At 53.3% G+C, this 23725-nt stretch overlaps 1 protein-coding gene across 3 annotated transcripts in view; it reads left to right on the forward strand.

Moving 5' to 3' along the window:
* Window positions 1–1097: 1097 nt before the first annotated feature.
* CAND2 (cullin associated and neddylation dissociated 2 (putative)) overlaps window positions 1098–23725 on the forward strand; it is a 33697-nt gene continuing 11069 nt past the window's right edge. For all 3 annotated transcript variants that reach the window (XM_032358121.1, XM_032304944.1, XM_032312503.1), the window contains exons 1-12: window positions 1098–1266; window positions 1517–1609; window positions 7277–7420; window positions 10219–10373; window positions 11034–11157; window positions 13124–13389; window positions 14767–14872; window positions 15048–15190; window positions 16989–17281; window positions 18378–18519; window positions 18854–20356; window positions 22816–22911. In XM_032358121.1, the coding sequence (XP_032214012.1) occupies window positions 1217–1266; window positions 1517–1609; window positions 7277–7420; window positions 10219–10373; window positions 11034–11157; window positions 13124–13389; window positions 14767–14872; window positions 15048–15190; window positions 16989–17281; window positions 18378–18519; window positions 18854–20356; window positions 22816–22911 (3115 nt within the window). In that variant the 5' untranslated portion in view covers window positions 1098–1216. The remainder of the gene's footprint in view (window positions 1267–1516; window positions 1610–7276; window positions 7421–10218; window positions 10374–11033; window positions 11158–13123; window positions 13390–14766; window positions 14873–15047; window positions 15191–16988; window positions 17282–18377; window positions 18520–18853; window positions 20357–22815; window positions 22912–23725) is intronic.

The raw sequence follows: 23725 nt of genomic DNA on the forward strand, positions 1-23725 counted from the left end.
GTTCGTACCTCAGGACCTTTGCCCTTGCTGTTCCCTCTGTTTGATAAGCTCTTCCCTCAAATCTTTGCCCAGCTGTCTCCTTCATCTATTCTTAACCCAAATGTCTCTTCCTCAAAAAGGCTTTCTCTGACCATCTTAGTTAAAGTTGCCCCTCCATATGACAGGCATTCTCTATTCCCTCACCCCCTCGTAAGTTTCAGTATAGCTCTTGTTTTCCTTATGTAATCACTTACTTCCTTAATGCTCATATCATCCACTAGAATATAAATCCCCAAGGGCCAGGGGCTGTGTTCCTACTGTCCTGTTCACTATGGTAGCCACTGGCCATGGGTAGCTATTTAAATTTAAATTAATTTAAAATAAATAGAACTAAGAATTCAGTTCCTCAGTTACACTAGTCCTATTTCAAGTGCTCAATAGCCACCCTGGCTAGTAGCTACCATATTGGAGAGAGCAAAGAAAATTTGAAGAAAGTTCTGTTGCACAGCACTGCTCTAGAACCCAGCTACCCAGTAAGTGTGCTATAAAGGTATTTTTAATTCTTCATCTTATGGATGAGAAAAACATAGGCCAGAGAGGTTGTGTTATTATCCCAGAGTCACACAGCCAGGAAGCTGCCTAGCAGGGATTTGAACCCAGGATTGTTTTGCTCCAAAGCACATGCTACTCCCTTTCTTTAGAGCCAGAAGCCTCCTGGTTATTTAGAGAAGCAAAGGGCTGTCTGGTACTCTTCTTACACATTCTCCAAGGCTGAGCTTGTACCTAACTGACGAAAGTGTGGGGAGTTTCACATAAGGATTGTTGCCCAAGGCGTGGAGGGATCTAGAGTCAGTCTTGATTCCACTGCGGATCTACTGGCTGTTGATCCTTAGTAAGTCTCTGCCTCTCTGGTTCTCAGCTGCATCTCCATATAATGAAGATGGTCTTCATTATGGTCTGAGGGTTGGAGATGGCAGGCAGAAGACCTGGTGACTGGGTACACCTTTTAGATCCTGCCTGATTCTGAAGCAGGTCAGCATGAAGAGTGGGTTGGAGGGTGGAAGTGCTTTGGTTGGCCTGACCTACAACAGCAGCTCCTGCTTCTTGTATGCCTACAGATGAAAACGCGGAGGTTCAGAGGTGTAAAGTAACTTGGCCCAGGCTACATAGCAGGGGAACCGGCGGAACTGGGATTCGAAGATGAGACTCTACAATCCCATGCGCCTGGCATGCAACAATGGTCGGGACCCACAGGAATCATAGGGAGGCATTTACCGGTGAAAGGTGGTGAGTTCCCCGTCTCTGGGGGGGGTGGGGTGCAAGTCGGAGCCGGGCGACGCACGGAGCTGTCGCTGATACCCGGGCGGAGACCGCAGAGCCTCTCGCAGGCCCCCTTCCGCCTCCCGCGGCTGCCCGGGCCTCGGCGCTAGCGCTGCACCACCCGGGCCGGGCGGGGGCTGCTATTTCTGTCCGGTGAGCCCAGCCCGCGCCGCTAGGCGGGGGAGGGGGCAACGCGCCGCCATATTCGCTCCCGCAGGCCTGCCCCGCGGCGCGCAGCCACCATGAGCACCGCCGCCTTCCACATCTCCAGCCTCCTGGAGAAGATGACATCCAGCGACAAGGACTTCAGGTGCGCCCTGCTGCCGGCCCCCCGCCTCTGCGCCTCCCATTGAAACCCCGGCCTTCTTCGCCTCCCGCCGCGCCGGCCCATCCCCCACGGGCGTGCAGCCCCGATCCCTCTGCCCGCGTTAAGCTCCACCCCTCCCGTGACCGAGACCCCAGCCCCTGCCTTTCCCGCCGTCTACCCCTGGCACCCTGCTCCCCGTGTCGCAGCCCTGCCCTCGATGCAGTCCCTGCTTGGTCTCCCACCGTTCGCGCGTCGCCCCTGCCCTGTTGCCTGATCGGAGCCCCAGCTCCTCCCCTCGGCACCCTTCCTCTGCCTTCTTTCTCTCCATCTGTGCCCAGCCCTCATCTCTCCCCGCAGCTGACGCACCCAGGCCCCCGACCTCTACCCACGGTGAAGCCCTCGGCTCCTCCTTGGGGATTCCAGCGCCTGCCTCTTCATTCCCGCATTGAAACCCAGCCCCTTCCCGGGCCCACAACCCCGGGACCAACTTTTCCACCGCTACCCTCTGCACCCTGAGCTCCGCCCTCTTCTCCTCAAAGTCACCCCAGGCCTCCAGCCTGCGCTTCATCAGGGCACCTTCTCCTCTCCCCGCCCCTCCCAGGTTTGCTCTGACACAGCCTGAAGGAGGGGTCTGGGCTGAGTGGCTTTGCGGGTCCCAGGAAGAAGATGGTTGGGGTAGGGGCTTCAGCTTTTGGGTGCCACTCCCCTTCTCTTTGTTCCCATTTCGCCAGACATCACCGAGCCACACCGGAACGGAGCTGGAAAGAATGGAGGAAACCTCTCCTCCAACCCCCTCATCCTCAGGGGGAAACTGAGGCCCCTGGGGATGAAGGGATTGGCTCTGGTCACACAGCCAGTTCTGGACCCTGGGAGCTGAAAGGAGCCTACAGAGAACAACATAGCCCACTTATTGAACATTCTGTCACTTTATCCCCACTTTACAGATAGGGAAATGGAAGCTCAGAGTCAGGAAGGGGACAGTTGCAGTCACAGAGCTATGAAGTGGAGGATGTGGGGTCCAAATCCAGGTCAGTCTTCACACAGAGGCTGAGATCTTAGCGAGGCTATCTGAACCAGCCCTCTGACAGGTGAGGACTCCTCACCTCTGCTGGTCTGACTCCCACCTTCTCCTGGCACCCCTGAACAGCCTCTAGTAGAGCTTTAGGACCACGGTGCTGGGTTCAGATCCTGCCCCCAACCACTTGCTGGCTGTGTGACTCTAGACTTCTGAGCCTCCACTTCTGTTTCCAGAAGATGGGATAATAATAGAACCCGCCTCAGAGGGTTGGTGTGAATTTGAAAAGAGTTAATACATGTGCAATGCTTTGATTCGTGGCTGACACCAGATAAGTGCTTAGTAAGTTGATGCTTATGATTATGCGCACATCAGAAATCTGCCATGCCCTCTCCCCACTCTTTACCTGTAGTCCCCCCCCCCACCATCATTTCCTCCCTTCATCTGGCTAGCTCCAACTCACGTCACCTCTTTGGGATGCCTCCTGACACCCAGGCAGGGCTTGCACTTCCCCTGGGCTCCAACAGCACCTGTCCCGCCCGACTTTTCTACTGCATCACTTCTAGCCTTGAGATACTCAGAACCCCTGCACTGGGACTGTGTGCTTCCTTTTTGCATCCTCGAGCCTGTTCTGGGTACACAGCAGGTGCTCAGTGAATGTTTTCTGGGTACCAGGCTCCCTGCTGGGCTGTCCAGTGCAGTCTCATTCACTCCACCTAGCTGTCTGGGTGGTAGTGATTGTCCTTCCTGTTCTCCAGAGGTTCAGAGAGCTGAAGTGACTTGCCTATAGCTGGCTAGTGGTTGAGGGGATTTGCACCCCTGTCTCTTGGGCCCTGGGTCCAGTCTCTAGGACAGGGAGTTGGCTCCTGCCAAAGCCTGAGAAGCCCTTTCAGCCTGCTCTGCCGGAGAACACTTAAAACCATCCCAAGCATATGAGAAAGGTGTCTATTTTTAAAGTCCAAATACCGGGAAGGCTAGGTCCTGCTGACCAACTGTCCAGGTGCCCATGTGGCCAAGTGTTTCAGCTGAGCTGAGCTGTCTCTCTGGAATGAAACTGAAACTGTGCCCTCTGGCTTCTAGAGGCAGGTGGTGACTGCATGTGGGGGTCCCAGGCAGGGTCACGTAAGCCGTTGAGTCCTGTTGTCCCTGTGTGGGCAGGAGGCTGCTCAGTTCCCACTCAGACTCTAGCAGACAGATGGATAAACTGGGGTGGGGTGGGGGTCTTGCAGGAATCCCTAAATCATTTTTCAAAAACAGTAGTATTTGTTGAAGAGTTAGGAGACCTGAATGGTGTGCTGAGGCTCCTCCCAACTTGCCGTGTGACCTTGTGCATTTCGTGCAGCCCCTCTGAGCCTGGTTTCCCCATCTGCCTTATGCTAAGAGCTGGATGTCCTATTGAAATCTCCTGAAGATGTTATGAGGGGAGGCAAAGAAAATTCCCACTTCAAAGGTGGAAAACTGAGACTCAGGAGTCGCCTAAGGTGACCTAGTTGATAAGTGGCAAGACCTATATATATAAAAAAAAAATATATATATATATATATATATATATATAAAATAAATATTTTATTTATTTATTTGACAGAGAGAAATCACAAGTAGATGGAGAGGCAGGCAGAGAGAGAGAGGGAAGCAGGCTCCCTGCTGAGCAGAGAGCCCGATGCGGGACTCGATCCCAGGACCCCGAGATCGTGACCTGAGCCGAAGGCAGCGGCCCAACCCACTAGCCACCCAGGCGCCCCAAGACCTATATATTTACTTAAAGCCAAACTTCAGGGGTGCCTGGGTGGCTCTCTCAGTTGAGCAACTGACTCTTGATTCCAGCTGAGGTCATGATCTCAGGATTGTAGGATTGGGGCCTGTGTCAGGTTCTGCACTTGGTGTGGAGTCTGCTTAGGATTCTCTCTCCCTATCCCTCTGTCTCCACCACCACCCTTGCATGCTTTCTCTAAAATAGATAAATAAATATTAAAAAAAAAAAAAAGGCAAACTTCAGTGCTCAAACTCTTATCTACCCAGTTATATGCTTTGCTGTACATCCCCCACTGTCAATACCATGTACGTATTACAATATGACTTTCTTTCTCTGAGAGCTGGTTATTTGCAAGAACTCCGGGGTGTCTGAAATGCTGAGGCATATCTCAGAAGGGTTGGTTTTTGAGTCCAGGTTTCCACACAGCTATTGGCTGCCAGGGGTTGGCTCTTTCCCTGCCTCCCTTCTGCCCTCACTCTACCTCCCAGGGCCTCTCCATACCTGTTCTTTGCTGGGTCTGGAGTCCAAGAGATGAACCTGATGGGCTCCCATGAGTTCATATTCTAATGGGGAGACACACTGTAAGCAAGTGTGCAGTGCAGTTTGAGGAGTGCTCCAATGAGGAATGTGGAGTGCTCTGAGAGAATCCTATCCAGGGGAACCAAGTGTGATTAGGGAGTGTGGGTTGGGGTTAAGGCACGGTGATCAGAGGAGTCATTTCTGAGGCTTGGACATTTGAGCTGGGTCATTGACAATTGAATAGGAGTTCCACAGAGAAGAAAGAGGGGGACAGGAGGCTCATCTCGGGCAAAGGAACATGTTCCTTCAGTTGCCAGGCTGAGCTGGGTCTCTATGACGTGCAGCAGAAACAGAGCTTAGAGACCCTTGCCTGCCATCTCAGATGTGCCCTCAGCCAGGCAGACCTAGGAGTGCATGTTCCTAGCTCAGGCCTTAGCCTGGCCCAGATGCAAACCTCCTTCACCTTCCCTTTGCTGCTTCTCCTGCAACGACCAGGCCCAGAGGTGGGCATAGTCAGCCCTGCCACTCCCTCCTGGCCTCCAGCCCAGCCTCCTCCTTTCTCTCAGTGCTTGAGGCTAATCCCAGCTGTTAAAAATAAACAGCAGTGACATGGACAAGTGCCTTCCTGGCAACAGGGTGCTGTGAGTCTCCCCATGACATCAAGCAGCAGGTCTGAGCCTGCAAAGAAGAGGCTGGAATCCTGACTGTGATCGATTTTGCCACAGGATGCTTGGGGAAGGACCCCCACAGGATGCTTGGGGTTCTTGTTGGTAGAGCAAGCTCAAGCCTAAAACAAAGCTGGTGTGAGGAGGCAGGGTGGTCTGGTGGGTCAGCAAAAGCTGGAGACTTTCTCTGGGACTGCCACTCTCTGGCCCTGACTTTGCTGCATCTTTTCCCCTCCATTCTCTCGCAAATGCTGGGAAGACCCAGTGAACAGGTGCAGTGGGCCTGGTGGAAACCTGGTCAGCTGGAGATAGTGTCCCACCTAATGAGGGCAGGTGTGCCTTGACCAGACAGTTATTGTCACCAGGGGATATTGGCCCAGTTGTATTCAGAGACTCTATTTTCGGGGCACTTGGGTGGCTCAATGGGTTAAGTGTCTGCCCTCAGCTCAGGTCATGATCCCGGGGTCCTGGGATCAAGCTCCATGTAGGGCTGCCTGCTCAGCTGGGAGTTTGCTTCTCCCTCTCCCTCTGCCCCTCTTCCTGCTCATGCTCTCTCTCTCTCAAATGAATAAATAAAATCTTAAAAAACAAAACAAACAAAGACTATTTTTAAGAGAATCTGGTAATTAACAACTTTTACATCAACTCCCCCAGTTTCTCACTGTTGTTAAATCGAATTTTTGAAAAACATCTGCAAGGAGGACACATCTGAGGGCTGCCAGGTAAAGGCTGCTCTGTCCTCTTAATCTGGGCAGGAACCATGATGCTCCTGCAGCTCCAGCTCCTGGCCTCCCAGCTCAGACTCCCTCTGCAACTTCAGCTCCCCGGGACACGGTATCAGACCACATGGGTCTGCACATCTGTGAGTGGGCAGCTCTTGGCTCTGATGCCCATCCCAGGGTCAGGGAGCCGTGGCTGGGGACTGGCCAGCTGTTGACCTCAGTGTCTAAGATATGCTTGCAGCCCATTAGCATGGCCTAGGGCAGGAGTTCTCAGAGTGTGGTCCCTATTTCTTAGGATTTGTGAGAGATCCAAATTCTTGGGCCCCAGCTCAGATCTGATTCCAGAAACCTTGAGAGTGGGGCCCAGCAGTGTCTCACAGGCCCTGCAGGTGATTCTGACGTCAGCTACAGTTTGAGAACCAGTGGTTTGCAGGCAGGGGCTGAGTGGGTTCTCTGAGGCGAAGCTGGTCAGGGCTAGCCCCACTCCACCTGTCTGATCGAGAGGTGTCTGTTCAACCTTCTGGCATGAATGAGATGAATGTGTAACAAGCTGTTATGATAATGGTGGTGCAACTTACTGAGTGCTCACTGTGTGCTCAGGGCATCACGCATATTATTTCATTTTAACTTCCATAAAACCCCACAAGGCGGGTGCTGTGCTTATCCCCATTTTTCTGACAGGTAAACTAGGGTTCCGAAAGGAGAGGTGACTAGTCCAAGTTCACAGTTCCATGAGTGATAGAAGCAGGGGCCACCAAACTCAAAGTACTCAGCACTTAGCCAGCATGCTCTGACACTCCTAGTCTGCTAGGACGTGGTGGTTGGTATCTCACCCGTGGGTCTCCTAGTGGTGGCCCGACTGCGCCTCCAGCCCATATAATCTACTTGCCCTACAGTCTTTGTATTGAGGTCTCCTCCTGGGGGAACTCTAAGATATTGCCCATAACACTGGGGCCCAGGAGCTGCTCAGTAATCCTCCTTTGCCCGCCTGCCCAGGTTCATGGCCACCAGTGACCTGATGTCGGAGCTGCAGAAGGACTCCATCCAGCTGGACGAGGATAGTGAGCGCAAGGTGGTGAAGATGCTGCTGAAGCTGCTGGAGGACAAGAACGGTGAGGTGCAGAACCTGGCCGTCAAGTGGTGAGTGTTGGCCTTTGTGGGGATGGGGCAAGGCCAAGTGTGGGAGGACAGCAGGGGTCCCTGTCCCTTTGGGGGACAGTCTCTGAGAGAGTAGTTGCTGTGAGCAGCTCTTGAAGCCCCAAAGGAGTTGGACAGTGCTTTGGTCTGGATCCCCCAGAAGTAGACCCAGTGGCAGGGATTCAAGCGCAATTTTATTTGGGAAGTGATCCCAGAAAACTCCGGTAGGGGAATAGGGAAGTGAGGTAGGGAAGGAAGAAAGCCAAGAATGTGTGAAAGATCAGGCAACTTACTGCTGTCGGCCAGTGGAGCTTAACCCTACTGGGGGCCTTTGGGACATAGTGTAGGACACGCCCTGTGGAGTGTTCTACCCACGGGCTGTCAGGCTGGTTTAGGGCTGCTCCTGGGGTAGTATGTAGCATGGAGGGCTATGTATTCCATTACCCCTCCTGCCAGAGAAAGCCCTCAGGGTGAGATGCAGGCGCCAGCAGCTGGAAGGTCATGCTGGCATGCAGAGGGAGTAGTGAGAGCTGAAGGGCCAGAGGGGCCCCAAAAGCCTTTGCCCTAGGCACCTTGAGGTTGTAGTTCTGAGACCTTGGCCAGTTACCTTTAGAGCTAAAAAAACAAGACGAGGTGTGTGCAGGGCACACGAGGGTGTGGGTTGGTGGAGGACTGAGGAATGGCAGGAATCAACAGTCAACAGAGAATTGGGGCATTGCCTGTGGAACGGCACTCTGTGAGCTGGACCCAGGCATTCTGGGCCATCCTCATGAATTTCAACTTGATCCCAAGAACAGAGGAAATTCAGTAGAGTTTCATGCAGGAACGTGATTTGGTCATGTTTGTAGTCTGGAAGCATGTCTCTGGCCATGTCGGGGAGAGAGGGTGGATGGTGGTTTACCACGAGCAGAACCAACAATACAGTAGCGTGTGTTCCCGTATGTGAAGGCTTGGGCACATTGACTGAGGGGATAATAAAGTCATGAGAAGCCGGCACTAACTGTGAATGCCGTGGCCCTTGGCAGGTAGGTGCGAATGCTGGGGACTCAGCTCCCACGAGCAGCACTGTGGTGCTGATTTTCTGAATTAGCCATGAGATTTCCTGAAATGGCAAACATCTGGTAGTTTTCCAGAAAACAAAGTACAATCTTCCTTTTTGGGGAATTTAGAACTTACTAAAATAATGTAAAAAGTACTTTGTATATACTTGTTACTTTATATGTAAATTGTATGCAAATTGAAATTAGATTTTGGACTCAGATAATTATGGAAAGTTTTTTTTTTTTTTCTATACAAATGCCCAGTGGGGTGTTAGAAACTCCAGCTGGACATGGAACATATTTTGTTTTGCAATATTGTCTTTCCCAGCCACATGCATCCCCCTACCCCAAAATAAAAGCCAGAAGTGACATTTCATCAGTTATGACCAAAAAAGGCCCCCATGAATTTCTAGAACTCTCCTGAGGGCACTACACCCTAATCAAACTATAGAAGGCAGAAAGGGGAGACCACATGAGTACTTAGAAGAGTTGATGGAGAAAACCGTCAAAAGAGAGCCACAGTTTGTAAACTGGTATGCATTGCAGTTCCCTGGGACCCCTGCTAAATCTATGTATTCCCCATCAGGGATTCGGACTCAGGAGCAGGAGAGGTGGAGGGAGGAATCTGAGGTAGGCAGGTGAGAAGGTAGCACCTGGGAATCTCCATTCAAAGGCATACCCTCATCTCAGAATTCATTTAGGTTAGAGGTTCTTAATCTTAACTGCATGTTAGAATCACCTAGGGAATTAAAAAAGTAGAAACAGGGGATCCTGGGTGGCTCAGTGGATTAAGCCTCTGCCTTCAGCTCAGTTCCTGATCTCAGGGTCCTGGGATTGAGGCCCACATCAGGCTCTCTGCTCAGCAGGGAGCCTGCTTCCCCTTGTCTCTGCCTGCTTCTCTGCCTGCTTGTGATCTCTCTTTCTGTCAAATAAATTAATAAAATCTTTTAAATAAATTAATTAAAAAAAATTTAAAAACAGGAACAAACTCCCACTTTCCAGGCCACACCTGAAAACCAACTAACTCAGATTTTCTGAGGCTAGCACCCAGGTAGCAGTTTTTTAAACGCCCCAGGTGATAGCAGTGCACAGTTAAAGCTGAGAACAAGTGTATCTGGTATAGTTATTTTTAAATTTTAATGTGGATTCAAATCACCTGGGGCCTTTGTTGAACTGCAGATTCTGGTTCCATAGGTCCTGGGTAGGACCTGAGATTCTGCATTTCTGACAAGTTCCAGGTGATGCTGGTGATGCTCGTGAAGCTGCTCTGTGACTGTGATTGGCAAAACAAGGCTCTAAGGCAGAGGTTCTCAAAGTGTGGTCCCTGGACCACCAGTATCAGCATCCACTGAGAACTTGCCAGAAATTTAAACTCTCCGGCCCCACCTAGACCTCCTGAGTCTGAAAATGTAGGTGGGGCCTGGAAGTCTGTTTTAACAACTCCTCCAAGAGGATTTTCATACACGCTCAAGTTTGAGAATCTCTAGGGCATTCCGTGGTTTCCAGCTGAGGTTACTAGGTTCAGGGGTTTGGCCATATACTGACATGCAAAACCCAGGAGTAGGTGCTGGCTTGGAAGGTGCCAGGAACGATGCTGGCAGAACAAGAGGTTGCCTCTCTTTCTGGCAAATAGAGAGTCCCATGTCGATCTGGGACCTTTTCCTCAGCACATGTGGCCCCACAGGCCTGAGGGAACCTAAGGAGCAGCATGACTCAGGCTGAGCCTGGGGCTTTTGGACGTCCTCTTCCCTCCCTGCTCAGCCTGGGTCCTCTGGTGGGCAAAGTGAAGGAGTACCAGGTGGAGACCATCGTGGATGCCCTCTGTGCCAATATGCGGTCAGATAAGGAGCAGCTCCGAGACATCGCTGGCATCGGCCTCAAGACTGTCCTGTCGGAGCTCCCCCCTGCAGCCACAGGTACCCAGGTCCCAGGGATTAGGCGTTGTCATTATTTGTCCTACTTTCTGATTAAAGAAACTGGGGCCCAGAGAGGTGAAGGTACTTACTAACACCAGCCGGCTAGTAAGTGGCAGAAAATTCAGACCCAGCTTTAAGTTCTGGCTCTGTGTCAGGAAGGCTTTAGCTGTAAGTAACAAAAATCTAACTAATGACAGCTTGAGGGAGTTCGGGGTTGCTTTTCTCACAGAATTCTGGAGGGATCAATCATTCCATTTTTGCACCAATTCATTCAGCAGCTCAATTAGGACAGGGGTAAGGTCTGTGCATCTTTTAAGAATAGCACATGCTTCCCCAGAAGCCCTCAGAAGGCTTTGACCTATATTTCACTGGCTGGATCAGGATCACTTTGCCCCTGCTAGCAAGAAGGGAATCTAGGCAAGGAGCTTTCCTTGCCTCCCTCGTTAGCAGGTACAAGGCAGAGGGGCTGGATATGGGGTGAGTCAGCCATCAATTCATCAGCTTCCCTGGCTGTCAGACTCTGGGTCAGACCTTGGGCCAGTCAAGGCCAGGGTCAGCTGGATTCTTGGGGATGTAGGCTCAGGAATATAACCAGAGCAGGGCCACCAGAGGTGGCAGCCAGCCCTGGGCCTCACTGTGCCATCCCTGTGCTCTGTGCAGGCTCTGGCCTGGCTGCCAACGTGTGCCGGAAGATCACTGGCCAGCTCACCAGCGCCATCGCCCAGCAAGAGGATGTGGCTGTGCAGTTGGAAGCCCTGGACATCCTCTCTGACATGCTGAGCAGGTGCGGGAGGCCACCCTAGGCAAGGAGGAAGGGGGAAGGGCGACACAGGGACAGAGAGGGATTCAGATCCACAGAGCCAGCAGCACTTAACTGCACGCCAGGCTCTGTGCTTCGTGCTCCGTGCTCCTTAAGTGTCCTAGCAGCCCTGCAAAGGAGAGGCTCCTTCATCACAATTCTATCGTCTCTGAGCCCTGCCCATGGTCACACTGTTGGTACCAAGGTAACAGTAAATGGCAGAACCTGGAGTTTGAATTCAGGTCACTCCAAGCCCCGAAGCCTATGTGTGTTCATCCTCTTCCTCTTTTTCTTCTTTTGGTCTAATAGAGCTGGGCCTTCGTTTTAAATTGCACCGTACACTTTAAAACTGTTCATTCATTCAGCGTCCCAAGACTTAACACCTACACCATGACCCAGAAAGATGTCAGGTATTGAACAGATGCTGGGAATATGGTATTACATGGGTCTTGGGCCCTCCTAGGGAGGAGCTCACAAACAGCATAAACTAAGTGCAATAAGAACAACAGTACAGGAAAGAGCAGAGCCTTTAGGAGCTCAGAGGAGGAGCTGGGGGTAAAGACCTTCCTCGAGAGGGTCCTGCTAGATGAGCCTTCAAGGATGGGCTGAACTTGGCCAGGATTGGGTGGGCAAAAGGGGGACACTGCCCACGGCCCAGAAGGCAGAGGCTAGAGAGACATGGGATCCTGGGGCTTGTGTGAGACAGCATGGAGCTGGGGCGTAATGTGGAGAGGCTGGTGTGGAGAGATGAGGCCGAGGGCTGAGCAGGAGCTGCAGGCTGAGTGACTAAGGATGATACTGAATGTGTGAGGAGTGGGGGCAAGGGTCAGGGCAGAGGTCGAGGAATGCCTTGTGCATATTTGTGTGTTTCAGACTCCTTATCTGCTGTGTGTACGGTAGATGGCAGGGGTTGAATGGGCAGGGAGACTGGTTAGGAGGCTTCTGGGGGGACCCTCAGGTTGTATGTAGGAGATAGAATCCACAGGACTTGGGGTGGGTGAGGGGCAAAGACTCAAAGATGACACCTGCAGGGTCTGGCTTTACTAACTGGGGACAACAGGCACAGGGCCATTGGCTGTGGTGGGGTGCACTCTGGGAACAGGAGCAGGTGTGTGGGGAGTTCATTTGAGGCATGTTGAATATGAGGTGCCTGGGGGCCACCCACTCAACCAAAGACTCCATGAGTGTAATTTCCAGTGTAATTTCCCCCAAGCTTCCAACACAGGCCCTGTAGCATAGGAGGTGAACAAACAAGTGAAAAATGAAATCTAGGAGAGAGAGGTGGGCTGGATATAGGAGTGTGAGGCCAATGTGTTTGTGTGGAGCAAGAGAAGAAAAAGTCTCAGCATACGTATGGGACAGAAAATGCACAGGCCTGGTTTTCAAGGTGAGGATAGAGGCTGCTGCAGTGGGTAGGGGGCTGCATTCTCCCTGTGCAGAAGCCATTCTCTGGTTTTGCCTCTTGCCTTGAGCCCAGAGCTCAGCTTATCCAAAGAGCACTGAAGGAGTTAGGCAGAGGACTGATCAGGTCAGAAGTAGACTTTAGACCACTGTGGTCTCAGTGAAGGGAATGGACTAATAGGGTGTGTGTGTGTGTGTGTGTGTTTAGAGTGTGACCACATTCCTAGGAAATCAGCCCCACTGGTGTCCCCTACATTCCATTACCATCAGGGCTTCTCCCCTGGCTAGCAACCTGGAAATCTGGATTCAAGTCCTGGCCTTGTCTTTCTTGGCTGAGTGGTCTCGAGAAAGTCCCTTCCCTTCTCTGCTTTCTCTTGTGTGATAATAAATAATTACTCTACACCGTTGCAGGGTGCCTTTCCATTTACCAAGGGCCATTGGGTTATCATAATTATGGGGAGGAGACCTGGAGAGACTGGGCAGAGGAGAGGTGCCTAGCCCAGGCTGCCTGCTAGGTAGGCCCCGTCCGACATCCTCTCTGACTCCCCAGGCTGGGTGCCCCTCTGGGTGCCTTCCACGCCAGCCTCCTGCACTGCCTGCTGCCTCAGCTGAACAGCCCACGCCTGGCCGTGCGCAAGAGGGCAGTCGGGGCACTGGGCCACCTGGCGGCAGCCTGCAGCACCGACCTCTTCGTGGAGCTCGCGGACCACCTGCTGGATCGGCTGCCCGGCCTCCACGCACCTGCCAGCCCGGCCGCCATCCGCACTCTGATCCAATGTTTGGGTAGCGTCGGCCGGCAGGCAGGCCACCGCCTCGGTAAGGGGGTGGAGCTCCTCTGTAAGGGGCGGGGCCGAGGAGGGGAGGTGCTGCGGAGCCTGGGGCCAGAGACCTCCTCGGTGAGGTGGCGCTGCTGAGGCAGGGAGGTGCGGGGGTGAGGGGTGGGTCCGAGCTGAGAATAAGGGGCGGAGTGTGAGTGTCAGCCACCTCCCAGATAGGGGGGCGTGGCTGACACACCTGAAACCGGGAGGCGGAGCTTGAGAGGCAGTGGGTGGGCCCTGAGCTCCATGTGCTTCGGAGCCTGACCTACCTATTCTGAGGCTCGTGGATAATAATAAATCATAACACCAAATGAAATACAGTATGTTCTATTCTCCTACTTTGACAGATATACTTTAATAACAAGCCAGAGGCCAAGCTTGAATTTTTAAAATTTTTTATTGGGGCATAATGTACATTCAATAAACTGCACTACTTAAAGTGCATAGTTAAGTGTGTTTTGACCTTTGCAGACAGCTGTGAAACTACTACTGCAGTCAAGATGCAGAACATTTCCATCACCCCCTAAAGTGTCCTTGTGCCCTTTTTCAGTCCACTCCAGGCAAGCACTGCTTTGCTTTTTGTCACCAGAGATGAATTTTATAGAAATGGAATCCTGCAGATTTGCATTTATTTTCAAGCACCTCGGAGTTCTGGGCTGCAACAAAACAGTGTGGGGAGAGTTGGCCATGGTCTGCACCTTTTTCCCCTCTGGCTCTCTCACTTTAAGGGATTTTATGAACACACACGGGGACCCCACCCCGAAGTTCATGCTCTGTCCATATTCCCCCCTCAAACAACAGCCACCAGTTGGTCACTCTTGGGAGTATGAACCTGCGAGGGAGCCTGCATAGGAACAGACTAGGGTTCATGGTCAGTTGGACAGAAAACGGGGAAGTCTGTGACTGAAGAAGGGCTAGGATAATCTTTAAAGCACCAAGAGCTGCTCTTGCCTGGTGCATAAGAGCAGTACCTGCATTTCCATGTTTCCCATCCAGGGCTGCAACCTAGTGCAGGGAAGAAGATGAGGACATGAGTAACAGTTTCAACGACAGATGCTTCTTGGTTGCCTACCATGTGTCAGGACTTAGGGGGAGCTCTTTATGTGGATCATGTCATTAACCTTCACCCAAATCTCTGCCTGGTAGGCATTGTTATCGCTGTTGGAAAGACTAAGGTTAGAGAAGTGTTGTGGTGTGCCCAAGGCCACATAGCTCTTAAATGGCAGAGACACGGCTAGAACCTTGACATCTGCTTGATTCTGAAGCCACCAAGTTGAGTTTGCAGTGGTCAGGGCTGCAAGAGCAGGGACAAGTGCTGTGGGCTGAGGGAGCCTGGGAAAGTGTCTGGCCCTCAGTGACACAACTGGCCCTGTAGGGGCCCACTTGGACCGCCTGGTGCCCCTGGTGGAGGAGTTCTGCAACGTGGACGACGATGAGCTCCGGGAGTCCTGCCTCCAGGCTCTTGAGGCCTTCCTGAGGAAGTAGGTGCAGTGCGGGTGCCAGGAGATGGGGGCCCAGGGTTTCTCTGGGAATTTGGTGGGGAAGGGGTGGGGCAGGATGCCAGCCTCAAAACAATTAGATCTCAGGACTCACCACTGGGCCCACCCCCTACCTTCCCCTGCCTGTCCAGCAGAGCCTCCCCCATCCCACCTACAGGTGCCCCAAGGAGATGGGTCCTCATGTGCCCAATGTGACCAGTCTCTGCCTCCAGTACATGAAGCATGACCCGAACTATAACTACGACAGTGACGGGGATGAGGAGCAGATGGAGACAGAAGATAATGAATTCAGTGAGCAAGGTGGGTGGCCAACTTGTCACTGGGGCTGGAAGGCAGAAATGGGGGCAGCTTTCCTGGGATACCCCCCATCTCCCCAGCCAAAAACAAGGCCCACCTAGCACCCCCATCCTGATCTTCCTTGGTCTCCAGTCCTGCCCTCTGTGACCTGGGTTCCCCAAAGCCCCCACCCTATGCACAGATCTGGGTAATGATAGTGGTAATTGCTGCCATTTACTGAACATCTACTGGTGTCCTGAGCGTTCTCATTTCATGCTCCTTCCAATAACACTAGAAAATCAGGTGCTTGTTGTTATCACCATATTTCAGACAAGGAAACCTGGATTTAGAGAAGAGATTTGCCTGAGATAACACAGCTAGGAAGTGGCAAAACTGGGCCTTGGAATCCCCACCTCTATGCTGCCATCTCTCTGCCTCCTTAGTAATGGCTTCCAAGCGATGCTTTAACCCAGCAGAGTGAAGCTCTAATGGTGGACTGATAGATACTAACAGTGGAGAGATGCCTGGATAGGAAATGGATGCAGTGGCTTCCTTCCTTCTGTGCCTGTTGTCCTACCTGTCACCCAGACTGATGGCCCTGGGCCCTAGAAGCAGGGCATTGATGGAGGAAAGGGACTTAGGGTCTGGTGGGGTGCTCAGAATAAGATGGGATGGTGGGAGATGAGATTGGACTTGCATGTTGGGGCCTCGAATCCCAGGTCAGGGAGGATGGGCATTTTCTCGTCAGTAGCCTGGAGCTATGGGTGTTTCTTCCTGGGTAGCCTAGGGTGGAGGTAACAAACCACAGTCCATCAGAGGACATCTGCTCTGGTGACAGGACATATCCATGGGACCATCCACATGGCCCTCTATGGCTTCTCCAGACACCAGTGCTCTGAAAGTTGTAGAAAGTCATCTACAGAGTGGCGTGGGTAGAGAGAAGACACTGGCTTCTGGGTCTGTGCCTGGTGGTGTCCCTAGTTAGGACCATCCCCCTTTTAGCTTCATGTGTGTCTCCCTAGGTGTATGGGTGGGCCTCGTGGGCCTGAATCTCAGCTCTGTTGCTTCCTAGCTGTGTGTCCTCAGGAGAGTCTCACCCTCTCTGAGCTTTATTCTTGTCATCTGTAAAATGACAAGAAGGCACCTTCATTCCTGAGGTGTGGTGAAGACTTGATGAGCTCTGTCCTCTCAGGGGTGCTTGGAGAATAGAAAGCCACACAAACCCAGCTTTTCCTTGTTAGTAGTCCTGCTTGGAAGCCAGAATCAGGACTTGAGAGGCTGGAGATAGAGGGAGGGAGGAAGCCAAAGCAAGGCCTGTCATCTCTCCCTTCTCAATCCTAATAAGTGAAACATCACACAGTTCAGTTCTGACCAAGGATGGATTTTGTGCCTAAATGGATTCTCTGAAATCCTCACTAATGACTGTAAAGTTCGTTTTGTCCCTGATGTAGGCAAAACAGTGAAGGGTCTGGAGGCAAAGGGAGCATCCTGGTCTCACTCCAGCTATATCCCTGCTCAAGTAAGTTGGGGTGAACCATTCTCCCCCGTTTCCACATCTCTACAGAGGGAAAATAACCCCCATCTCACAAGGCAGTCAGTTGTGAGGCTCACATGTGGTTGTGGATCTGAGGTGCTCGGCATCGCCTCTAGCACACGGTAGTTGTTCATTAAAGGGCAGGCAACCTTCCTCATAGCCTGTAAAGAGTCATCAAACGTTGGAACAGGCCTGGCTCCCTCCTCCCAGCCCCCTCCCGGCAGGCAGCCCTGGTGGGGCCAGGCTGCAGCACTCAGGGGCTCCATGAGTATCCTGTTCCTGCCCTAGAGAGTGAAGATGAGTACAGTGATGACGATGACATGAGCTGGAAGGTGCGCCGGGCCGCAGCCAAGTGCATGGCAGCCTTGATTGGCTCCCGGCCTGACCTGCTGCCCGACTTCCATGGCACCCTGGCACCCGCGCTCATCCATCGCTTCAAGGAACGCGAGGAGAATGTCAAGGCCGATGTCTTCGGGGCTTACATTGTGCTGCTGCGGCAGACGCGACCCCCAAAGGGGTGGATGGGGTCCATGGAGGAGCCCACCCAGACAGGCATCAGCCTCCACGCGCTGCGCAGCCAGGTGGGCATGCCTCCTTCTGTCTCCCATCCTCGCTCCCTGACTCAGGACTCACCCTCCCATCCATCCACCTTCCCATCGTTCCGCTGCCCTACCGTCTGTCCACCCACTGAGGTGTGTGCCCTGAGCCCTGGGTGTCCCCAGTCCTTGTAGGGTGCTGAGGCCCAGCGGGGACCGTGGCAGGTAAGACACTGGCCTGTGGACCACACAGGCTAGGGACAGACAGACGGTGCCAGTTGGGCTTCTGGCCCCCTGAGAAGGAGTTTCAGTTTTCTTCCAAGAGCCTAGAAGCCACAGGAGGGGAATTACAGGATCCTGTTCCCATTTGAAGGAGTTCATGCTGGCTGCTGTATGGGGGGGAAATGGACTGTAACAAGGCGGGAAAGAATAGCCGCTGGAGGCCAGCAGCTAGTTGTCCAAGTGGGAGGGATGATGCTGTGGGCTGGGAGTAGGGGAAAGAGGACTGGTTAGACTGGAGGGGAAGTTTTGGGGTCACACTGATGGATTGGATGTGGAGGGTGAGGGACAGGAAGGTGTCATGTGAATGCCAGATTCTGGCTAAAGCGTGAACTGCAGTTCCTTGACATGTGAAGGGAATATCTAAAGTTCTGTTCTGGACGTTTATGTGGGAGGTCCTTGGATGCCCATGTTCAGAGGTCCGCTGGGCGGCAAGCACACAAGTCTGACATTGGAGATGTAAATCTGGGAGTCTTTGCCTCACTGGCATTGGAAGCTCAGGGGACAGTTGGGTTCCTCTGGGGAGAGAATCTAGCAAGGGAAGGGAAAGGGGCCTCAGTGCTTAACCCTCATGGAGTGTAGGGGTGAGAGCCAGACTGCCTTGGGTGACCTGGAGCAAGTCACTTCATCTCTCTGGCCTGCTCCTTATCTGTAAAGAGGGCCCAGGAACAGGACTGACTGCAGAGGGTCTGCATATGGAATCAGGTGTCTGGTATGGAGGGTGTGATGGAAAGCTGGGGATGGAGCAATCCTCCCCCACTGGGGGTCCTCCATGGGCCTGTCCCAGGGCAAAGCGCCCCACTTTTAGGTGGGACAGCCAGCTTTCCTGGGTGGTCACTTATCTCCTGCAAACTGCCCACAGGTGCCTCTGGTGATCAAGGCCCTGCAGCGGCAGCTTAAGGATCGGAGCGTCAGGGCCCGCCAGGGCTGCTTCAGCCTCCTCACCGAGCTGGCGGGGGTCCTCCCCGGCAGCCTGGCAGAGCACATGCCTGTGCTGGTAGCAGGTAGGATGGACTGCAGCAAGCTATCTGCTGTCCTGGGCTCTTCTAGAACCCAGACCCCAGGCCTTAATCCCTGTGGGTACCCTTGCTCAGCAACCTACGGTGGCTCCCCACTGCCAGCAGTGAGAATAAAGCTGGGGTACAGGCCCTACGTCCTCATTTCAGAAGGGTTTCCTGGCCTTGTGTCCCTCCCCTCTGGCGCTGGACAAGCCCTGACCTTCTAGAAACTGCGGCCTAAGAGCCTAGGGGTCTGGGTCTAGCTCAGATTCCTGCAGATGCTCCACCCCCATAAGGAGGGACTGCTTGTGGCCCTTTAACTTTTGCACCCACCCCACAGGCATTGTCTTCTCTCTGGCGGACCGTTCAAGCTCCTCCACTATCCGGATGGACGCCCTGGCCTTCCTACAGGGGCTGCTGGGCACAGAGCCAGCCGAGGCCTTCCACTCACACCTGCCAACTCTCCTGCCACCTGTGATGGCCTGCGTGGCTGACCCTTTCTACAAGATCGCGGCTGAAGCCCTGCTGGTGCTCCAGGAGCTGGTGCGGGCCTTATGGCCCCTGGACAGGCCTCGGACGCTGGACCCTGAACCATACGTTGGAGAGATGTCTGCGGCCACCCTGGCACGGCTCCGTGCCACTGACCTGGACCAGGAGGTGAAGGAGCGTGCCATCTCCTGCATGGGCCACCTTGTGGCCCACCTGGGTGATCAGCTCGGGGACGACCTAGGGCCATCACTATTGCTTCTCCTGGACCGCCTGCGGAATGAGATCACCCGGCTGCCTGCTGTCAAGGCGCTGACGCTGGTGGCCGTGTCCCCGTTGCGGCTTGACCTGCAGCCCATCGTGGCTGAGGCACTGCCCATTCTGGCCTCGTTCCTGCGGAAGAACCAACGGGCGCTGCGGCTGGCCACATTGGCTGCCCTGGACGCCCTGGCCCAGAGCCAGGGACATAGCCTCCCGCCGAGTGCTGTGCAGGCAGTACTGGCTGAGCTGCCTGCCCTGGTCAGTGAGAGTGACATGCATGTGGCCCAGCTGGCCGTGGACTTCCTTGCCACAATGACCCAGGCCCAGCCAGCCTCCTTGGCCAAGGTCAGCGGCCCTGTGCTCTCGGAGCTGCTGCGGTTGCTGCGCTCACCCCTGTTGCCTGCCAGCGTGCTGGCGGCTGCTGAAGGCTTCCTGCAGGCCCTGGTGGGGACCCGCCCCCCGTGCGTGGACTACAAGGAGCTCATCCGCATGCTCACGGCACCTGTCTATGACCAGGCCGCAGAGGGCGGGCCAGGCTTACACAAGCAGGTGTTCCACTCTCTGGCTCGGTGTGTGGCGGCCCTCGCAGCCGCTTGTCCCCAGGAGGCAGCAGGCACAGCAAACCGCCTGGTCTGCGATGCCAGGTCACCCCACTCAAGCACAGGGGTCAAGGTCCTGGCGTTCCTATCACTGGCCGAGGTGGGCCAGGTGGCCGGGCCAGGCCCCCAGCGGGAGCTGAAGGCAGTGCTCCTGGAAGCCTTGGGGTCACCCAGTGAGGATGTGAGGGCGGCTGCATCCTATGCGCTGGGCCGCGTGGGTGCTGGGAACCTGCCTGACTTCCTGCCCTTCCTGCTGGGGCAGATCGAGGCTGAGCCCCGGCGGCAGTACCTGCTCCTGCACGCACTCAGGGAGGCCTTGGGCGCTGCCCAGCCTGACAGCCTGAAGCCCTACGCTGAAGACATCTGGGCCCTGCTCTTCCAGCGCTGTGAGGGCGCCGAGGAGGGCACTCGGGGGGTGGTGGCTGAGTGCATCGGCAAGCTAGTCCTCGCGAACCCTCCATTCCTTCTGCCCCGATTCCGGAAGCAGCTCGCTGCAGGTAGGGGCACAGGCATGGGCAAAGACAGTTCCAGATCGGAAGTAGGCAGTTTGCATCTGAGCTGCCCACTCACAATGAGCTAATTCAAGCAACTGGGTCAGAGAGTTGCCGTATGGATAAGGTGAAAGCAGGGACGCCTTTCAAACCCAGTGTCTTCAGAGACTTGCTGCCTCCACCTACGGGACTCTTTGGGTTAGAGGAGAGAGAATGCTTAATATGTCCCCTCAAAAAATAAGCCTTTCATGGTGCCATTTTTGTACTCCTTGGCATGGACCGTAGTGTCGTGCTCCAGACGAAAGTTAATAAAAGCAGTTCTCTGCCTAAAGAGAGTGCAACTCTCTTGAGCTACTTGGAGCCAGGAACAAATGTCAGTGTAGACCAGGACTGGGGGCCATATCCCTCGGGATTTGGGGAGGGGAGATCCAGCAAAAACCAGGGTAGGTTTTGTGTGGTCAGGCGAGGGCATGTCCGGGCATTCTGAAGCTCAGAGGAAGATAGCAGACAGGTGGAACTGTGGGGCTCTTGGGCACCTAGAAGCCTGGAGAAGGAAAAGCCTCTAGGCCTTGAGCTGGTCTGCTGGCTTGCTGATAGGGTCAGTGGGTGTATGCATTGACAGAATGCAGGCAAAATGCTGGGTGCATGGTGTGTGGTGTGTAATTAACACTAAAGGAGTAACTGCTGTCATTGCTGTTAGTGATTATAGTTAAGCAGTGACTGGGGATGCTAGGTTTAGAAGCAGCAGCTAGCTGCTCACAGCACTGTGTGGACAGGAAGAACATGTCGAGAACCTTGCCTGTGATACTCACAGGGCTCTTCATGAGGAACCTTGAGAGGCCAGAGTCTTGGGATGAGGAGCAGCTCTGCCATTCCCCAGCTCCAGTTTGTTTCTACCTCATGCACACTGTTGAGCCAGCTAACCGGTCACATTTCCTTTTTAGCCACCTGGAAGCTTGGAGCCAAATTCGTGGCATGCTCCTAGCAAGTTTGTGGGACTTCCTAGTTGGCTCTCCCTGCCCTCACTTTAGTCCTCCTCTCACTTCCCTACCTATATTTTTCCTCAGCCTCATTCTTTTTTTCATTTTATTTTATAGTTAAATTTTTAAAAATATTTTCTTTATTCGTTTGCCAGAAAGAGCACACAAGCAGGAGGAGCAGCAGGCAGAGGGAGAAGGAGAAGCAGGCTCCCCACTGAGCAGGGAGCCCGACATGGGACTCGATCCCAGGATACTGGGATCATGACCTGTGCCAAAGGCAGATGCTTAACCAGCTGAGCCACCCAAGTGTCCCTTTAATTAATTTTTTTTAAAGATGTATTTTTTAGAGAGAGAGAGCATGTGCAAAGAGGAGAATGAGAGGGAGAATCGTAAGCAGACGTCCCATTGAACAGGGAGCCCAACAGCAGGGCTCAATCCCATGACACTAAGATCAAGACCGAAACCAAGAGTAGGACATTTAACTAACCGAGCCACGCAAGCGCCCCATCATTTTCCTCATTTCACATTCACTTAATCCTGTCCTATTGCCCAGGTCTTCATCAGCCACCCTGAACATTCTTAGGAGCCAGTCAGGATAGAGAGAGTAAGAGGGGAAAAGCTGCAAGTCCAAAGTCACTAACTCATTCCCTTATTCACACCCCGGCATCAAATGTAAACTTCTTCCCTGAATCTCGAATGTAAAGTCTGCCTGATGGAAACAACCTTAACCCATCACTGCTGTGTGCTGGGGAGGAGAGGAACGAGCCCCTCTGATTTGTTCCTTTCACTGAAACGGGAGGTATATTTCCTTCCCTTTCTTCACCTTCTCTACTCAGCAGGCAGAAAAGTAAAATTAAGTGTCTTCTCCATAACCAAGCTTCGGGGGTGTTCTGAATTCTGTTGGCGTCCCCTTGGCCTTCAGCTTGCCTGGAGCACACCTGCCTCTGCCTGAGGGATGCAGGCCTGAGGAGGAGGGCCCTGTCAGGGCTCAGAATCAGGCATTGAATTTTGGATCTGCTGTGTGACCTTAGATGTGAACTTAACCTTTCTGGGTCTTTTTCCTTTTCTGTAAAATAGAGATAAATAATAATTTTTATGAAACATTTTGATTTATCTTACCATTTATTAACTAATTTACACGACCATCCTGAGGATTAATTGAGATAATGTGTCTGAAAAATAGAACAGCCGTAGGCCTGAGCAAAGGTCTTTGGGCTGTGGATTGACCACTGTCTTGGGTTCTTGGTTCCCTGTTTGTGTCCTGCAGTGTGGTTACCTGAGAACTGGGAGTTTTCCTGTCAGTCACAGCCAAGAGAATTTAAGGATAAATTTTAGGCTGCCAAGGAAAATGGGAGCATTGATTCGCCAAAGAGGGGAGGGGTCCCATTTTGTCTCCTGGGGAGGCAGAGAGCCTTGGTGCCTTCTGACTTGCGGTATCCAGGGTCCGCCCTGCCACTCACGAAGCGGATTCCTCTCATCCTGCAGGTCGGCCACACACGCGGAGCACAGTTATCACAGCAGTCAAGTTCCTCATCTCTGACCAGCCCCATCCTATTGATCCCCTCCTGAAGAGCCTCATTGGTGAGCACCCCTTCCCTCTGCCTCCAGCCCCATTCAGTACCCCCTCCCAGCCTTTGAGTCTGAGCTGACTGTTCTTACACATGAGTCAAGGGGAGTTGGAGACCCAGGAGACTACCTCACTCCCCTGACAGGAAGTAGGGGCCTGGGTTCAAATCCCTCTGCTGGCACTGAATCACTGGGTAAGCCTAGCATGCCCCTTCTCACCTCTGAGCCTTAGTTTCCTCCTCTGTAGAATGGGGTTAAGGTTCTGAGGTTATTTCAGAGACCCTATCCATTACCAAGAGGAAGGTACTCCCTGAACATGTAGGCTCTTATAAGTGGAAAACCACCAGCCTCTCACATGCATTGGTCTCAGCGGGCACAAAGCTGAGTAGGGCTGCATTGGAGTGGGGAGCATGCACTGGAGTAGGGAGCAGCTTACCCCCTGTCTGAGGAACCCTCTGTCTTGAGGAGACCAAGTAGCCTTTATTGGTGAGCCTTCTCTTTGGGGCTTTGTGGGACCAGGCTCTTCCTAGAGAAGGCAGACATTCAAAGCTCCGAGTCTGCAGGCCTGTCACTGGACCACACTGGCATCTGGCCCTTCTGCTCCAGGCAGCCTTGTGGAATGTGGGGAGTCTTGGGTTGGCAGCCTGGTTCTCTGCTTCTCTCTGGCTGTGTGAGCATGGACAGATCATCTCATCCTAAGCTATAAAATGGGAGTGCTGATCCCCACTTGCCAGGGCACTGTTGGGTGAGACCAGAGGTCAGCAGACATGGCCATGCTCAGGATTGAAGAACACGTCCAGAAGCCACAGCAGTGTCTGCAGCAGCTTCA

The sequence above is a fragment of the Mustela erminea genome, chromosome 1 (genome assembly GCF_009829155.1).
Source record: "Mustela erminea isolate mMusErm1 chromosome 1, mMusErm1.Pri, whole genome shotgun sequence".
Taxonomy (NCBI): domain Eukaryota; kingdom Metazoa; phylum Chordata; class Mammalia; order Carnivora; family Mustelidae; genus Mustela; species Mustela erminea.